This window comes from Lipotes vexillifer, unplaced genomic scaffold, assembly GCF_000442215.2.
Source record: "Lipotes vexillifer unplaced genomic scaffold, Lipotes_vexillifer_v1.1 scaffold404, whole genome shotgun sequence".
Classification (NCBI taxonomy): domain Eukaryota; kingdom Metazoa; phylum Chordata; class Mammalia; order Artiodactyla; family Lipotidae; genus Lipotes; species Lipotes vexillifer.
The window spans coordinates 383,563-396,812 of record NW_006777380.1 but is presented as its reverse complement, the minus strand read 5'-3'; the positions used below and the strand labels follow the sequence as shown (position 1 = coordinate 396,812).

Here is a 13,250-nt window from a genome sequence, read left to right as displayed (position 1 = left end):
AAAAAAAAAAAATCTACCTGTGGGTTCCACAGACATTAAAGGGCCCAGCTATTTAGTACCTTCAGACTTACTTGTGCTCCTGTGATTTTGGTCCCCTGGGAGAGAAGCATCCATAGTCCAGGCTGGAATGTGTTGGGTGGGATTGGCAGTAGATGTCCTGGTGCTCTCATTATGAGTTGTACTTGGAAGAATAACATCATACACATGGACTTCACCATCGGTGACCAAAGGTTCACTCCCGTTTGATTTAAAATAGGCTTTTTTTAATGTTCCTGAAAGATCAAAAAAAGATATTTTAAAACATTACTAGAAGTATTTATTTTACTTTATTTTATTTTAATTTTAATATTTTTTAATTAATAAATTTATTTATTTATTTTTGGCTGAGTTGGGTCTTCGTTTCTGTGCGAGGGCTTTCTCTAACTGCGGCAAGCAAGGGCCACTCTTCATCGTGGTACGCGGGCCTCTCACTACCACGGCCTCTCTTGTTGCAGAGCACAGGCTCCAGACGCGCAGGCTCAGTAGTTGAGGCTCACGGGCCCAGTTGCTCTGTGGCATGTGGGATCTTCCCGGACCAGGGCTCGAACCCGTGTCCCCTGCATTGGCAGGCAGACTCTCAACCACTGCACCACTGGGGAAGTCCCTTATTTTATTTTTATTTATTATTTTTGGCTGCACTGCATGGCTTGCAGGATCTTAGTTCCCCAACCAGGGATCAAACCCGTGCCCCCTGCAGTAAGGGTGTGGAGTCCTAACCACTGGACTGCTAGAGAACTGTCTAGAAATATTTATTTTAAAAAACGTATTAGGGAAACTCTAGAGCTGCTTTCTCAGGCAAACGCAAAGAGAAAATGATGGCCAGCAAGACCATCCACTTCTCGAGACAACCAGTACTTTCTCTTCTGTCATAGATCACATAACCCTGTGAGGTGGCTATTGCTTCTCAAGAGCTAAAGGTTTAGAAATTGAGTCTCCCATCCAGGTTTCCTAATGTCCAAAGAATTTAGGGCAATTCTACCTCACCTGGGACTCACCACAAATAAAATGTGGCAAATCTTACAGTGTTTCCTTCCTGCTTTCTCAGTGTCTCAATTTCACACATCATTTTAGGCTCCTCAGTACCCAGGACACAAGCTCTCCCTATCTTTCTACCTGCCACAAAGGACAACAGTGCCAGCTTACCTGCAGCCTTCTATTTCTCCACACTTGGCACTAAATTTCAGTGAACTACACCCAACAGATAATAAAAATAATAGGGCTCAAATATTTCCCAAGACTCGTAGAAAACCCCCCCCCCACAAAAAAGTAAAACTCCAATTCTAGCAAAACTAAAAGAAGAAACTATATTATCTTCATCTTCGACCAGAAGCTATAAATTTGATTATGAGAAACAGGCATTAAACTTAGATTATCAACTGGTCACTTTCTCAAGGTATTTATTCATGGACAAAATAAAGAGTCCAACCTAAGACTATTGGGAATCCCCTAGCTTTAACTTTGGGCAGAAAACCTGAAAACTTTGAAAGAGATCATGTATTTTTAACTCAGTCAAATATAGGCAACAGAGTGTTTCCAGAATATAGCACTCTGGTTGAGTATGCCACTAAAATAAATGAATGTGATACTGATCCATTATAGAAATACCCAAGGGAGATTTTTTTTTACTAAAAGCATTTACAGTGAATGCTCTAGTTGGCTCTCACTTTTCCAAACAGCCCATGGACCATTAAAAAAAAAAAGAAATATAAATAAAATGTTTAATATCAGTCTACAGAAAAAATTTCTCTACATGTGCTTGACACTTGGAAAACATTAACTACAAATCAAAATAGAAAAGCAGCTGTTTTCTAGCTAAGGTCAACAGGGTTCTAAGTCAAAAGGTGGAGTGTAAAAGCTAAATCATGACCATATGGTGCAGGTAACACACTCCCCGAACTGTGCGATTATGAATAAATATTAAATGCAGTAGGTGAAATGAAAGACTTCACTTAATTGTTTATGATTTTCAAAATGATTTAGAAGTGATCCTGGATCAAGATAAATGTATGCGATAGATTTGTTCTCTATATAATGTGTGTTTTATTCATAAAGAAAAATTTACTAATTAGATATAATTTTATTTTTCACTTATTAGTTGCTCTCTTCTTTGCTTATTTTGGCATAGAGATTTTGCACATAACGTGTTATTTCCACTAACATGGCTATAATGAATGTATAAGACCCATAAAATCAATTTACTTATCACAATGACCCTATAAGTCAGCATCCAGCTCTGTCAACACACTTTGAGCAAATGCCAACTCCTCAGTTATATCCCTGTGTAATTCACTTAAAGGGAGTTCCTTATCGTATGAAATATTTCAACAGTTGTTCTTAACATTTTGTTTGTAATGATTAGCCTTATTAATAATCTTTCCTTTAACTTTTTCACCTAACCGTAGTGGTGAAAGTGCTAATAATATCTGTTTACTCTAAAATATTCTTTAAACACCAACTTTTTCAGGAAACACTGCCTTGAAAAACAACTTCAATCTGTTCTGTTTACTCTAAAATATTCTTTAAACACCAACTTTTTCAGGAAACACTGCCTTGAAAAAAAACTTCCTTAAAAAAAAAAAAAAAAAAAAAAGCAGTTTCCTTGCTCTTAAACTCTCCGTATCAAAGCAAGTTGGCAGAATAGAAAGATAACACATGATATACGGTAGTTGCTGCAGCTCATGTCCCTAAACTATATTTTTGAGAGAATGACAAAGACAACAAGCCTAAAGGACCTGTCTTTAAAAGCCTAAACTGACTAGACCATTTGTTTTCAAGCATCTCTGGAAACTAACCAACTCTCAACTCACAGTTGGTCCTCTATTATGCATTTTTTAAAAGCACAAAAACTAGAATTCAGTAAGACTAAATACTGTCAAGCTACATCACGATGAGCTACAAAAATGCTGAGAGATATCAGCCCAAAGTAGAGTGTTCATTATTTCAGTGTTGCCCCATCCTTTTCCACATTCCTATTTTAACAGTGCTGTGGTTAAAAGTAGAGATTCTACAGCCTGACCACCTGGGTTTAAATCCCATCACTACTTACTAGCCCTGAAACTTTGGGCAAACTCTCAACTGCCATAAAATAAGGAAAATCAAAGTACCTCCACTTATTGGGCTGGCCATTAGGATCAAATCAGTCAATACATACATAAACACTTGGAACAGTTCCTGGCATACAGTAAGTTCTCAATAACTGTTAGTCATTACTACACAGTAACAGTAATGAAAGTAAAATTGTCTTCCTTAGGGCTACTAAGGTACTTTTATATTTTATTTTTATTTTCGGCTGCACTGGGTCTTCGTTGCTGCGCATGGGCTTTCTCTAGTTGCGGTGAGCAGGGGGGCTACTCTTTTTTTCAACACGCAGGGGCTTCTCTTGTTGCGGAGCACGGGCTCTAGGGGCGTGGCCTTCAATAGCTGCGGCACGCGGGCTCTAGAGCGCAAGCTCGGTAGTTGTGGTACACAGGCTTATTTGTTCCGCAGCATGCGGGATCTTCCCGGACCAGGGCTCGAACCCATATCCTCTGCATCGGCAGGTGGATTCTTAACCACTTCACCACCAGGGAAGTCCTAAGGTACTGTTAAATAAATGCCAATTTCTTTTTACTGTAAGTGCATCCCCGCATAATAAAATGGCTAAGGTAATTTACTCTAAGTGCATCCCAGCATAATAAAATGGCTAAGGTAATTTTCAAAAGCGAATCACTTAACCCACTTTTGGAGTAAAATAACTGTGACTCTTTCATGCTAAGTTATTAATAGAAGGCCACATTACATCAAGGCTGTACGGTTCAAAAGAGTTTCAGCTATAACACAGCTCTATTTAACAATGTTTAAGAAACAGTCTGCATCTCCAACAATAATAGACAAGTATTACTGATCATTTACAATGAATGGATTAAGCACTGTGGCAGCAAAATAATGCTCCCCCCAGAGATGTCCACATCCCGAGTCCCAGAACCTGTGAATAGGTTACTTTACATACCTTACATGGCAAAAGGGATGTTGCAGATGTAAGTTAGGGAATCTGAGATGGGGAAATTATCCTGGATTGTTCAGGTGAGCCCACGGTAGTCATAGAATTCTTGTAAGCAGAAGAGGTAGGTGAGAGAGTGTGTGTCAGAGCTATGCAGTGTGAGAAAGACTCAATGGGTCATTGCTCATTTTGAAGATGGCAAGGGGCCACAAGCCAAGGAACGCAGGAAGCCTCTAGAAGCTGGAAAAGGCAGAAAACAGATTGGCCCCTAGAGCCTCCAGAAGGAATACAGTACTACCGACACCTTAATTTTAGCCCAGTGAGACCAATTTTGGACTTCTGACCTCCATAACTCTAAGGTACTATATTTGTGTTATTTTAAGCTACCAAGTTGTTATAGCAGCAATAGGAAACTAACACAGGCACCTTACTAAGTATCCTCACTATGGGCATTTATTGAGTTAGCCTTCCAACAATCCCATGAAACAGATGGTATAATTAACTCTTCTTTATGAAGTTTCAGAGGGAAGGAAACCAAAGCTTACAAAAGTTATTTAACTTTACCCAAGAATTGAGTTGGGACATGACACATACCCATACACACACACCCACACACCCTTCTCATTTTGGACAAGGTATACAAGTTAAAAAAAATCAACCATCATCTGCATGTTAAAAAAATTTATTTTCCTATGCTATGAGTTTGAAATTAATTCCTTATCTTTATATCTCTAGCCATGTGGTAACACATTTACTTTGCATTTTCTATGTGCCAGGAACTATGTATTTACTGTCTGCTGAAAGTAAATTACAAAATTTAGTAAGAGTTTCTTATCATCGAGATGTGTATAGATTAGTTGGGGGAGACAGGCACGTAGCCTAAAACTACAGACCGTGATACAAATGCTTTGAGAATGATATGCTATAGGACAATCCGGTGACAACAACTAGAGAAGGAGTTGTCGTTCCATTTGAGAAAGTCAGGAAAGGTTTCTTAGGGAAGAAGATCCTCCATGTGAATCTTAAAAGATGATTAGGGATTTTCTAGGTGTGAGCCAAGCATTTGTGGGGAAGAGGGAGTTGTAGTAATAGGGAATGGAGAACTTTCTAGATAGAGCAAAGGGGGAAATATGCTAAAGCTGACTAGCAGGTAATTAAACATGGCTGGCACACAGGGGACTGGCAAGAGAAAAGGCTTGAAAGGAAGTAGAAGCCAGACTGGGAAGGGTATTCCTGTCGTAGGTTTGGAATTGATCTTGTTGTGATAGAGAAATTTTGCAGAGTCTTAAATGGGGTAGAATGTTATAATGATCACTCTGGCAACAGGGTGATGCTTGAAAGGGGCTAAGTCTAGCAGACAGTTAGAAGGCTACTGCAAGAGTCCAAGTGAGAAAGGAAGGACTGAGTCAAGGCAAAAGCAGTGAGAACGAAGGGAACATTTGGGAGAGAGCTTTCAGAGGCAAAATTGTAAGAACATAATGGAAAGAGTCAGAGGTCCATTCAAGGTTTCCGGTTTGAATTACTGGGTAAATGAAGATATTTACCAAGATGGGGTGGTTGCGTTAGTGTTATTCATCAAATATTTTCAATTCTCTCCCATTCTACTAGGGCACATGCTGGGGTTACATTCTTTTGCCTCATTCTGTCTCTTGATATCTTTGATGTTGGTCAAAGGGTACGAACTTCCAATTATAAGATGAGTAAGTTCTGGGGATCTAATGTACGGCATTGTGATCATAATTAGTGATGCTGCATTATATACTTTTTTAAAAGTATAAAAAAAGTATAGAAGTTACTCCAGGGCTCTCTTTCTTTCTTTCTGGCACAATAACCACAAAGCTTCAAGATGATGGCTGGTCCATCAATTTAGTCCTTTAATGACCTGAACAAGCATAGCCCCCCTGCCATCTTGCAGAGCACATGTTGCAAGTGAGAAACTGACCTTCGTTGTTGTTAAGCCACTAATATATTAGAATTATTTGTGTTACACAGCATAGCATAGCCTGCCCTGACTGATACAACAGATAATAGAGAATGAAAAATAAAAGTTGTAGAAGCTTCCTTTTGTTACTGTAATTATTATAAATACATTGAGTAAAAAATGCTATGAAACATTCAAGGGGAAAAAAGTCTAAATCCGGGGCAATCTAAACACTTCCTCCAGAAGGCCTTGCCAGACTTCCCCACAAATGTGCATCTTCTTTGTGTTCCCAGAGCACACTCTGCATATACCACATACACACTCAAGTGAAACTGTCTGTTTTCTTGTCTGCCTCCTCAAAGGTCGGAAGGTATATTATGCATGCCTGCATCTCAAGCACCCAGCAGAATGCTTGGCACCAGTGAAAGTCTCAATGAATACTTGTTGAATGCATGAATGATGAAGGAAGTCATGGGGGAAGATGATATTGTCTAGAGACGTATGAGTGCAAAGTGAGAAGAGCGCTTAGGACAGACGCCCCCAAATGTACTGGATAGGTAGAGAAAGATGAGCTTAAGGAGACAGAGAAAGAGCTGCCAGAAATAGAAGGAAACTTAGAAATGATAATATCCAGGCAAAGCAGAAGAGCAGTCAAGACTGAGCAAGATGATATCTGTGCGTCACATCTGAATGGAAGAAAGCATTGTTCGCACCAGAAATGAGCATGCTCATTGTGAACAGACGTAAACAAACACAGAGAGAAAGCACAGGCTCTCCATTTCAAACTCTTGTTCAAACACACATCGGTTCCAAATTCTGCACATTCAAAAAAAGGACACTGGGGGCCTCGGAACAGACTTAGTAGTAGGAAAAGAAGAGGAAGAGGAAAAGGTCAGATTGCAGTGGGTTAAGGACTGGATGAAGCGTAGAAATCACCTGGGGATCTCATTAGAAGGCAAATTTGGCAGGTCTGGAGCGGGGCCCAAGATTCCAGATTCTGCATTTCACACAAACTCCCAAGTGATGCTGTTGCTGCATCCACGGACTACACTTTGAGTGCAAGGCTTTAGACTGCCCTTTCCAAAACTTTAGACATAATGCATAACCTCAGGCTTAAGGAATTAACGAAAAAATATTTTCAGGTTTGAGAACTCTATATTTTTGCATCTGCTCAGAAGACCAGCATTATTAAAGGAATTTGGAGAATTAAATAAGGAACGTGGAGTCAGGTCATAAAAGAGCATGGAAAATCTTAAGGCTTTGGTGAAAAGAAATCAGGATCTGGGAGGTTTTCCATTTTAAAATGATATTCAAAACACAACACTATAAGATAGGAAGTTAAGATTCTTATTCCAAATTCTTGTAAAAGCCACAAGCTGCTAAGAAATTCGGTAAGAGAAAAACTATATTTAAGTTCAATGATCTCCAGCTCATCTAGCATTTTTGAAGAGGAAAGTCACTTTTATAGAGGAATATTTCTCTTGAGTTCAAGAAAAACAAACTATTTTACCATATTTCCTATACTCCCACCACTATAATTTCTTTCTTCTTCAATGCATGACAAAAATAAAAAATTAATAGGTCTCACATAGACTTTACATAGAATTAAGAAAACTAGGAATGGTAACCTTAGGCCATTCTTAAGCTTAAGGCTAAAACAAAATTTATTTTAGATGTGGATGAGTGGACGAGACTTTGAAACCAAGTCTTCAACAGCTGGGGAAAAAAAAGTTAAGAACATTCTAATGAGATGTGGGGGGACCATACCTTTGATGAAATCAAACTGAGATGAATAATAGTTTGCAAAAATCAGTGCAGACGTCTGGAGCCTGTGCTCTGCAACAAGAGAGGCCGCGATAGTGAGAGGCCCGCGCACCGCGATGAAGAGTGGCCCCCGCTCACCGCAACTAGAGAAAGCCCTCGCACAGAAACGAAGACCCAGCACAGCCAAAAATAAATAAATAAATAAATTTAAATCATATGGGCTTCTAAGAAGACCTCTGCTTTAAAAAATAAAAATAAAAAAATAAGTGCAGACCATACTCCAAAGCACCACATTTATAAGATACTTGAAATAACTTTCTATTTTTTCCCCTGCCACATTCTCTGCCCACTTCAACCCTTTCTCTAGACAGGTGTCAAAAACACCTTTTAACAGCCCCAACCAGATCAATCACGCCACTCCCCCACTCCAAAATCCTCATGGTGAAGGTCATGGTTAAAGTGCCACCCCCTCAGGGAAGGCTTCTCAGACCACATTCTGACCCTGTCAGACCTTGTCTCAAAGAAACTCTCTTCCTGCATAGGAGTTACCTCTGTGGTAACTAATCAACTGTGTGGTCATTTTTAGGTGTCCCTCCTTCACTGAACTAGGAAGCCCATGAGGATGGGCTGATTCAGGGCTGTGCCCAAGTCCCATAGGATACTGCCTCGAATTTCACAGGCATTCAACAAAGGAATAAACAGTATCAAATTATATCTACTATTTTATGTCTGTTCAATGTTGCTCAACATGTCAACATAATTTTACTTTAAGTGTTGCATATCTAATATTTCTATATTATTTATAAATAATTTAAGGCAGATATCAGTCCAAGCTCTGATCAAGTATTCCATGGTACTAGCTGACTCTTGTAGTCCTGTGATGGAAGCACAACATGTGATGGAAGAACTAAACTGCTAGTTTACCTCTTATAAGAGAGGAATGAGTCTCTGAAAGTGGCTCTCAGGCCTGAGCCTAACAGTCAAGTGAAACTTGGCATCACACTGCAAATCCAACAGTCGGTCAACTTTACTCCTTCCTAGCTACTTTATTAGCAATTAAACTATACTATGGCAATGGCTTGGTTGTAGGGTTATGGGGTTATAAATTATGGGATTACTATGATGATGGGTCATAGTTCACAGATTTTAGTTCTTTACAGATAGAGTTAAAATGGACATCTTTGGTTAATTTTTGAGTGTAAGAGAACTATTTATTAACAAGTTATCTAGTATTAGTAATAATATTCATAAGCAAAAACCAATTTTTTACTCTCATAATGAATGTTGTCACCTATAAAAACACTTTCACAATATGATATCGTTATATGCAGAATCTTTAAAAAAATAATACAAACGAACTTATTTACAAAGCAGAAAGAGACTCACAGACTTAGAGAACAAACTTATGGTTACCAGGGGGGAAGGGATAGATTGGGAGTTTGGGATTGACATGTACACACTGCTATATTTAAAATGGATAACCAAGAGGACTTCCCTGGTGGTCCAGTGGATAAGACTTCGCGTTTCCACTGCAGGGAGTGCGGGTTCGATCCCTGGTCGGGAAACTAAGATCCCACGTGCCACGCAGCATAGCCAAAATAAAAAGATAACCAACAAGGACCTACGTATAGCACAGGGAATTCTGCTCAACACTCGTATTAACTTAAATGGAAAAGGAATTTGAAAAAGAATAGAATGTATATGTATAACTGAATTACTTTGCTATATACCTGAAACTAACATGTTATTAATCAACTATACTCCAATAGAAAATAAATTTTTTAAACTAAACTAAATAAATAAAAACACCTTCACAGATATTATTTCATTTTACTTCCATAACAATTCTCTGAAATGAATAAGAATTTTATTCCCCACCTTACAGAGAAGGCAAAGCATGTGACCAAAAGTCGCCCATCTAGTAAATGGAAGAGTAAGATGCTAAACCCAGACCTCCGAGCGTTGAGTTATAAATTCTTTCTTCTAGGTCACATGGCCCTTCAGTATTAGACTATAACTGAAGAAATAAAAACCCAGGTATAATATTGTACCTTTCTTACTCTTTATTTTTCCTTTCCATTTCCTTCAAATACCTGAATCTTCATTTTAGAGTCCAAACTAAATTAAACTAAACGAGGGGCTTCCCTGGTGGCGCAGTGGTTGAGAGTCCGCCTGCCGAGGCAGGGGATGCGGGTTCGTGCCCCGGTCTGGGAGGATCCCACATGCCGCGGAGCGGCTGGGCCTGTGAGCCATGGCCGCTGAGCCTGCGCGTCCGGAGCCTGTGCTCCGCAATGGGAGAGGCCACAACAGTGGGAGGCCCGCGTACCGCAAAAAAATAAATAAATAAATAAAATAAAATTAAAATAAAATAAAATATAAACGAAACCTTTGTAGCTCCAGCTTCAGTTTAAGGGGTTGAGGAGAGAAACGATTTGCTATTGCTCTTTTCTACAGCTTGCTGCTGAAATAATTATTCAGAAAGTCCAACTCTCTTATCTTTAGAAATCTCTGCCACCTTGACTTTACGCATGCCAGAAGCCCAAAGAGACAAAATTAGAAACGCGTAGTGCATCTGTGTTTATTAGCATAAGGTTTTATTATCTTTTCCTAATCAATAAACTTCTCACTATTATCTCTTTGCCTTTTGAGCTAGAGCTCCTGTTATTTGGCATTCCAGCATCCCTTAGCAACCCTTACAGACCCAGAAATAACTACAAAACTTTGAAAGCGCACGGATTATAAGCGCAAACCAAAAAGAACATTCTTAAAAGCTAGCAGAATCTAAAAAGGTTTTTTAAACAAAGCTATAAAATGATTTGATTGCTCATTAAAACAACAAACATCTCAGTTATAAAACAGGAAATGTTTATTTGGGCAGATATTACTTAATATATCTATATCAAATCATCTGGTGCAGAACCTATGAAAAGAATGCTTTTGAAGACGGTGTTTGGAAAACACCCACTTTCTAAAGGTTACCTACATATAAGCCAAAATAGCACTAAGAAATGGTTACAAATTGGTTCACTTCCTAATCTCATATAAGTGATAAAAGGAAAATCTACCCCTAGGTATAAGCCCAAGATAAATGAAAACATATGTCCGCACAAAAACTTGAACATGAAGGTTCAGAGCAACATTATTCGTAATAGCAAAAAGATGGAAACAACTAAAATGTCCATCAATTGATAAATGGATTTTTTTAACGTGGTAAATCCATACAATGGAGTATTATTTCGCCATAAGGAATAGAAGTACTGATAGATACTAAAACATGGATGAACCTTGAAAATATTATGTGGAGTGAAAGAAGCCAGTCACAAAAACCACATATGGTCATATGAAATGTCCAGAATATGGGAATCTATAGCGACACAAAGTACATTAGTGGTTGCTTAGGGCTGGAGCACAGGGGAGACAGAAAGATGGGAGGGTGACAGATAGCTAAAAGGGAATAGAGTTTCTTCTTGAGGTAATGAAAATGTCCCAAAATTGACTGTGGTGATGGTTGAACTTACCTGTGAATATATTAAAAATTATTGAATTACACATTTTAAATGGGTGAGCTGTATGGTGTGTAAATTAAATTTCAATAAAGTGATAAAAATGTTTAAATTTAATATATAAACAAACAAATAAACCCAATTAAAGCATTGTTTTAATAGCACCCTGCCTCTTCTCAGAGGCCTCTAAGCTCTGAAGCACTTAAAAATAGGTTTTAAACTTATATTAGCATTCCACGCTGAGATTGAAAGGAAATATTCTTCACAGTGTGTGAGCCATTTCACACAGTGTTCTGAGAATGAGACTGTTAAAAATGACAGGGAGGCTTCCCTGGTGGCGCAGTGGTTGAGAGTCCGCCTGCCGATGCGGGGGACACGGGTTCGTGCCCCGGTCTGGGAAGATCCCACGTGCCGCGGAGTGGCTGGGCCCGTGAGCCATGGCCGCTGAGCCTGCGTGTCCGGAGCCTGTGCTCCGCAACGGGAGAGGCCACAGCAGTGAGAGGCCCGCGTACCGCAAAAAAAAAAAAAAATGACAGGGGTATGACTGAGGGAGCGTCTACCAGACAGACCCTCCCAGACATAACAACTATAAACTCTGGACAAAACACAAAAAAGCAACGACCCGACAGTACCGGAAAGGAAACAAAAGCAGGCCAAGTCTGGAGGGGAGGGGAGTCCCGGAAGAAGAGAGGGGCAGAGGTGAGTTTCAGGGGTTTGTCCTGCCTTTAGCCCGAGAGCAGGCCAGAGCTGGCACCACGTGGAGCAGGGCGATTAAAACCCCAATAGAAAACCTGCAGACTTCCTGGGCCAAGGCATTTTCTGTCCTCTTCTTGTCACCCTGTGACCTCTGACCATCTCTCTGCCTTTGGCTTCTGTGGAGCCCAGCATTTCCCAGTTCCTTTCCTTCTTCTCCAACAACACTTCTGGTATCTCTTGATGTTTCCTGTTTCCTTGTCTCCCCTAAACACCGGCATCCTCTGTCTCTTCTAATAGTCTTTATTTATTTATTTATTTATTTGTGGTACGCGGGCCTCTCACTGTTGTGGCCTCTCCATTTGCGGAGCACAGGCTCCGGACGCGCAGGCTCAGCGGCCATGGCTCACGGGCCCAGCCGCTCCGCGGCACGTGGGATCTTCCCGGACCGGGACACGAACCCGTGTCCCCCGCATCGGCAGGCGGGCTCTCAACCACTGCGCCACCAGGGAAGCCCATATGTCCCCAGCTTTTAATCAGTGCCCTTTCTCCTAACAGTTCATCTACTCCAGCTGCTTCCACTGAGACTCCCACATTCATAACTGCACTCAGGCTCCCTTCTCAGCTTCCCTTCTGGATAGTTCCAGCTTCAGACTAGTAACAGTGGGGTGGGAGTTAAATTCTAAAGTCAGCACAGAAGCCAGAAATCACACAGACTCACCATTTCCCTTGAAATTCCCTTAGGAAGGTAAGGTGTTGGACTCTTACAGTCCTCCATTTCTTGGCCCGGCTTGCACTGCTGAATTTGCTCACCATAAATGCACTTAAACTATGATTCCACTGTATTTGGTTGTTCCACAAGTATCTCCAACTTAACATGTCCTGACTGAGCTTCCAGCCTGCCCTCCATCTACCTGCATCCCTCTCCTCTGCCTTTACTTCCTACATTAACAGGTGGCACCAAAATCAACCTGGCTGCCCAAGCTAGAAATCGGAGAGTCAACCCTGACCTCTCTTTCTCCCTCATGCCAAAATCCAATCTGTCTTGATTTCCATTGATTTTAGTGCACCAAATGCTTTAATCTAAACCCTTATCATCTTTTACTTAGACAATCGCCAGTAGCCAAACTGTCTCCCTGCCTTCATTTCTTTAATGCCTCCAGTCCCCTATAGTGTATCCAGGTCTTTTGTCTTTTGAAAATGCAAATACAAGCAGATTTCTCCCCACTGGGAAAGATCCTCCAATGGTAAACCACCACCCAGAGCAGTAGAAACAGCTCTTGGGCTTCCCTGGTGGCGCAGTGGTTGAGAGTCCGCCTGCCGATGCGGGGGACACGGGTTCGTGCCCCGG

General features: G+C 40.5%; 1 protein-coding gene across 1 annotated transcript in view; it reads right to left on the bottom strand.

Annotated features, from left to right (window-relative positions):
• The window catches only part of CORIN (corin, serine peptidase), a 267,765-nt gene that overhangs the window by 218,160 nt on the left and 36,355 nt on the right, over positions 1 to 13,250 (bottom strand). The window contains 1 exon segment of the mRNA XM_007450971.1: positions 72 to 272. Within this exon segment, the coding sequence (XP_007451033.1) occupies positions 72 to 272 (201 nt within the window).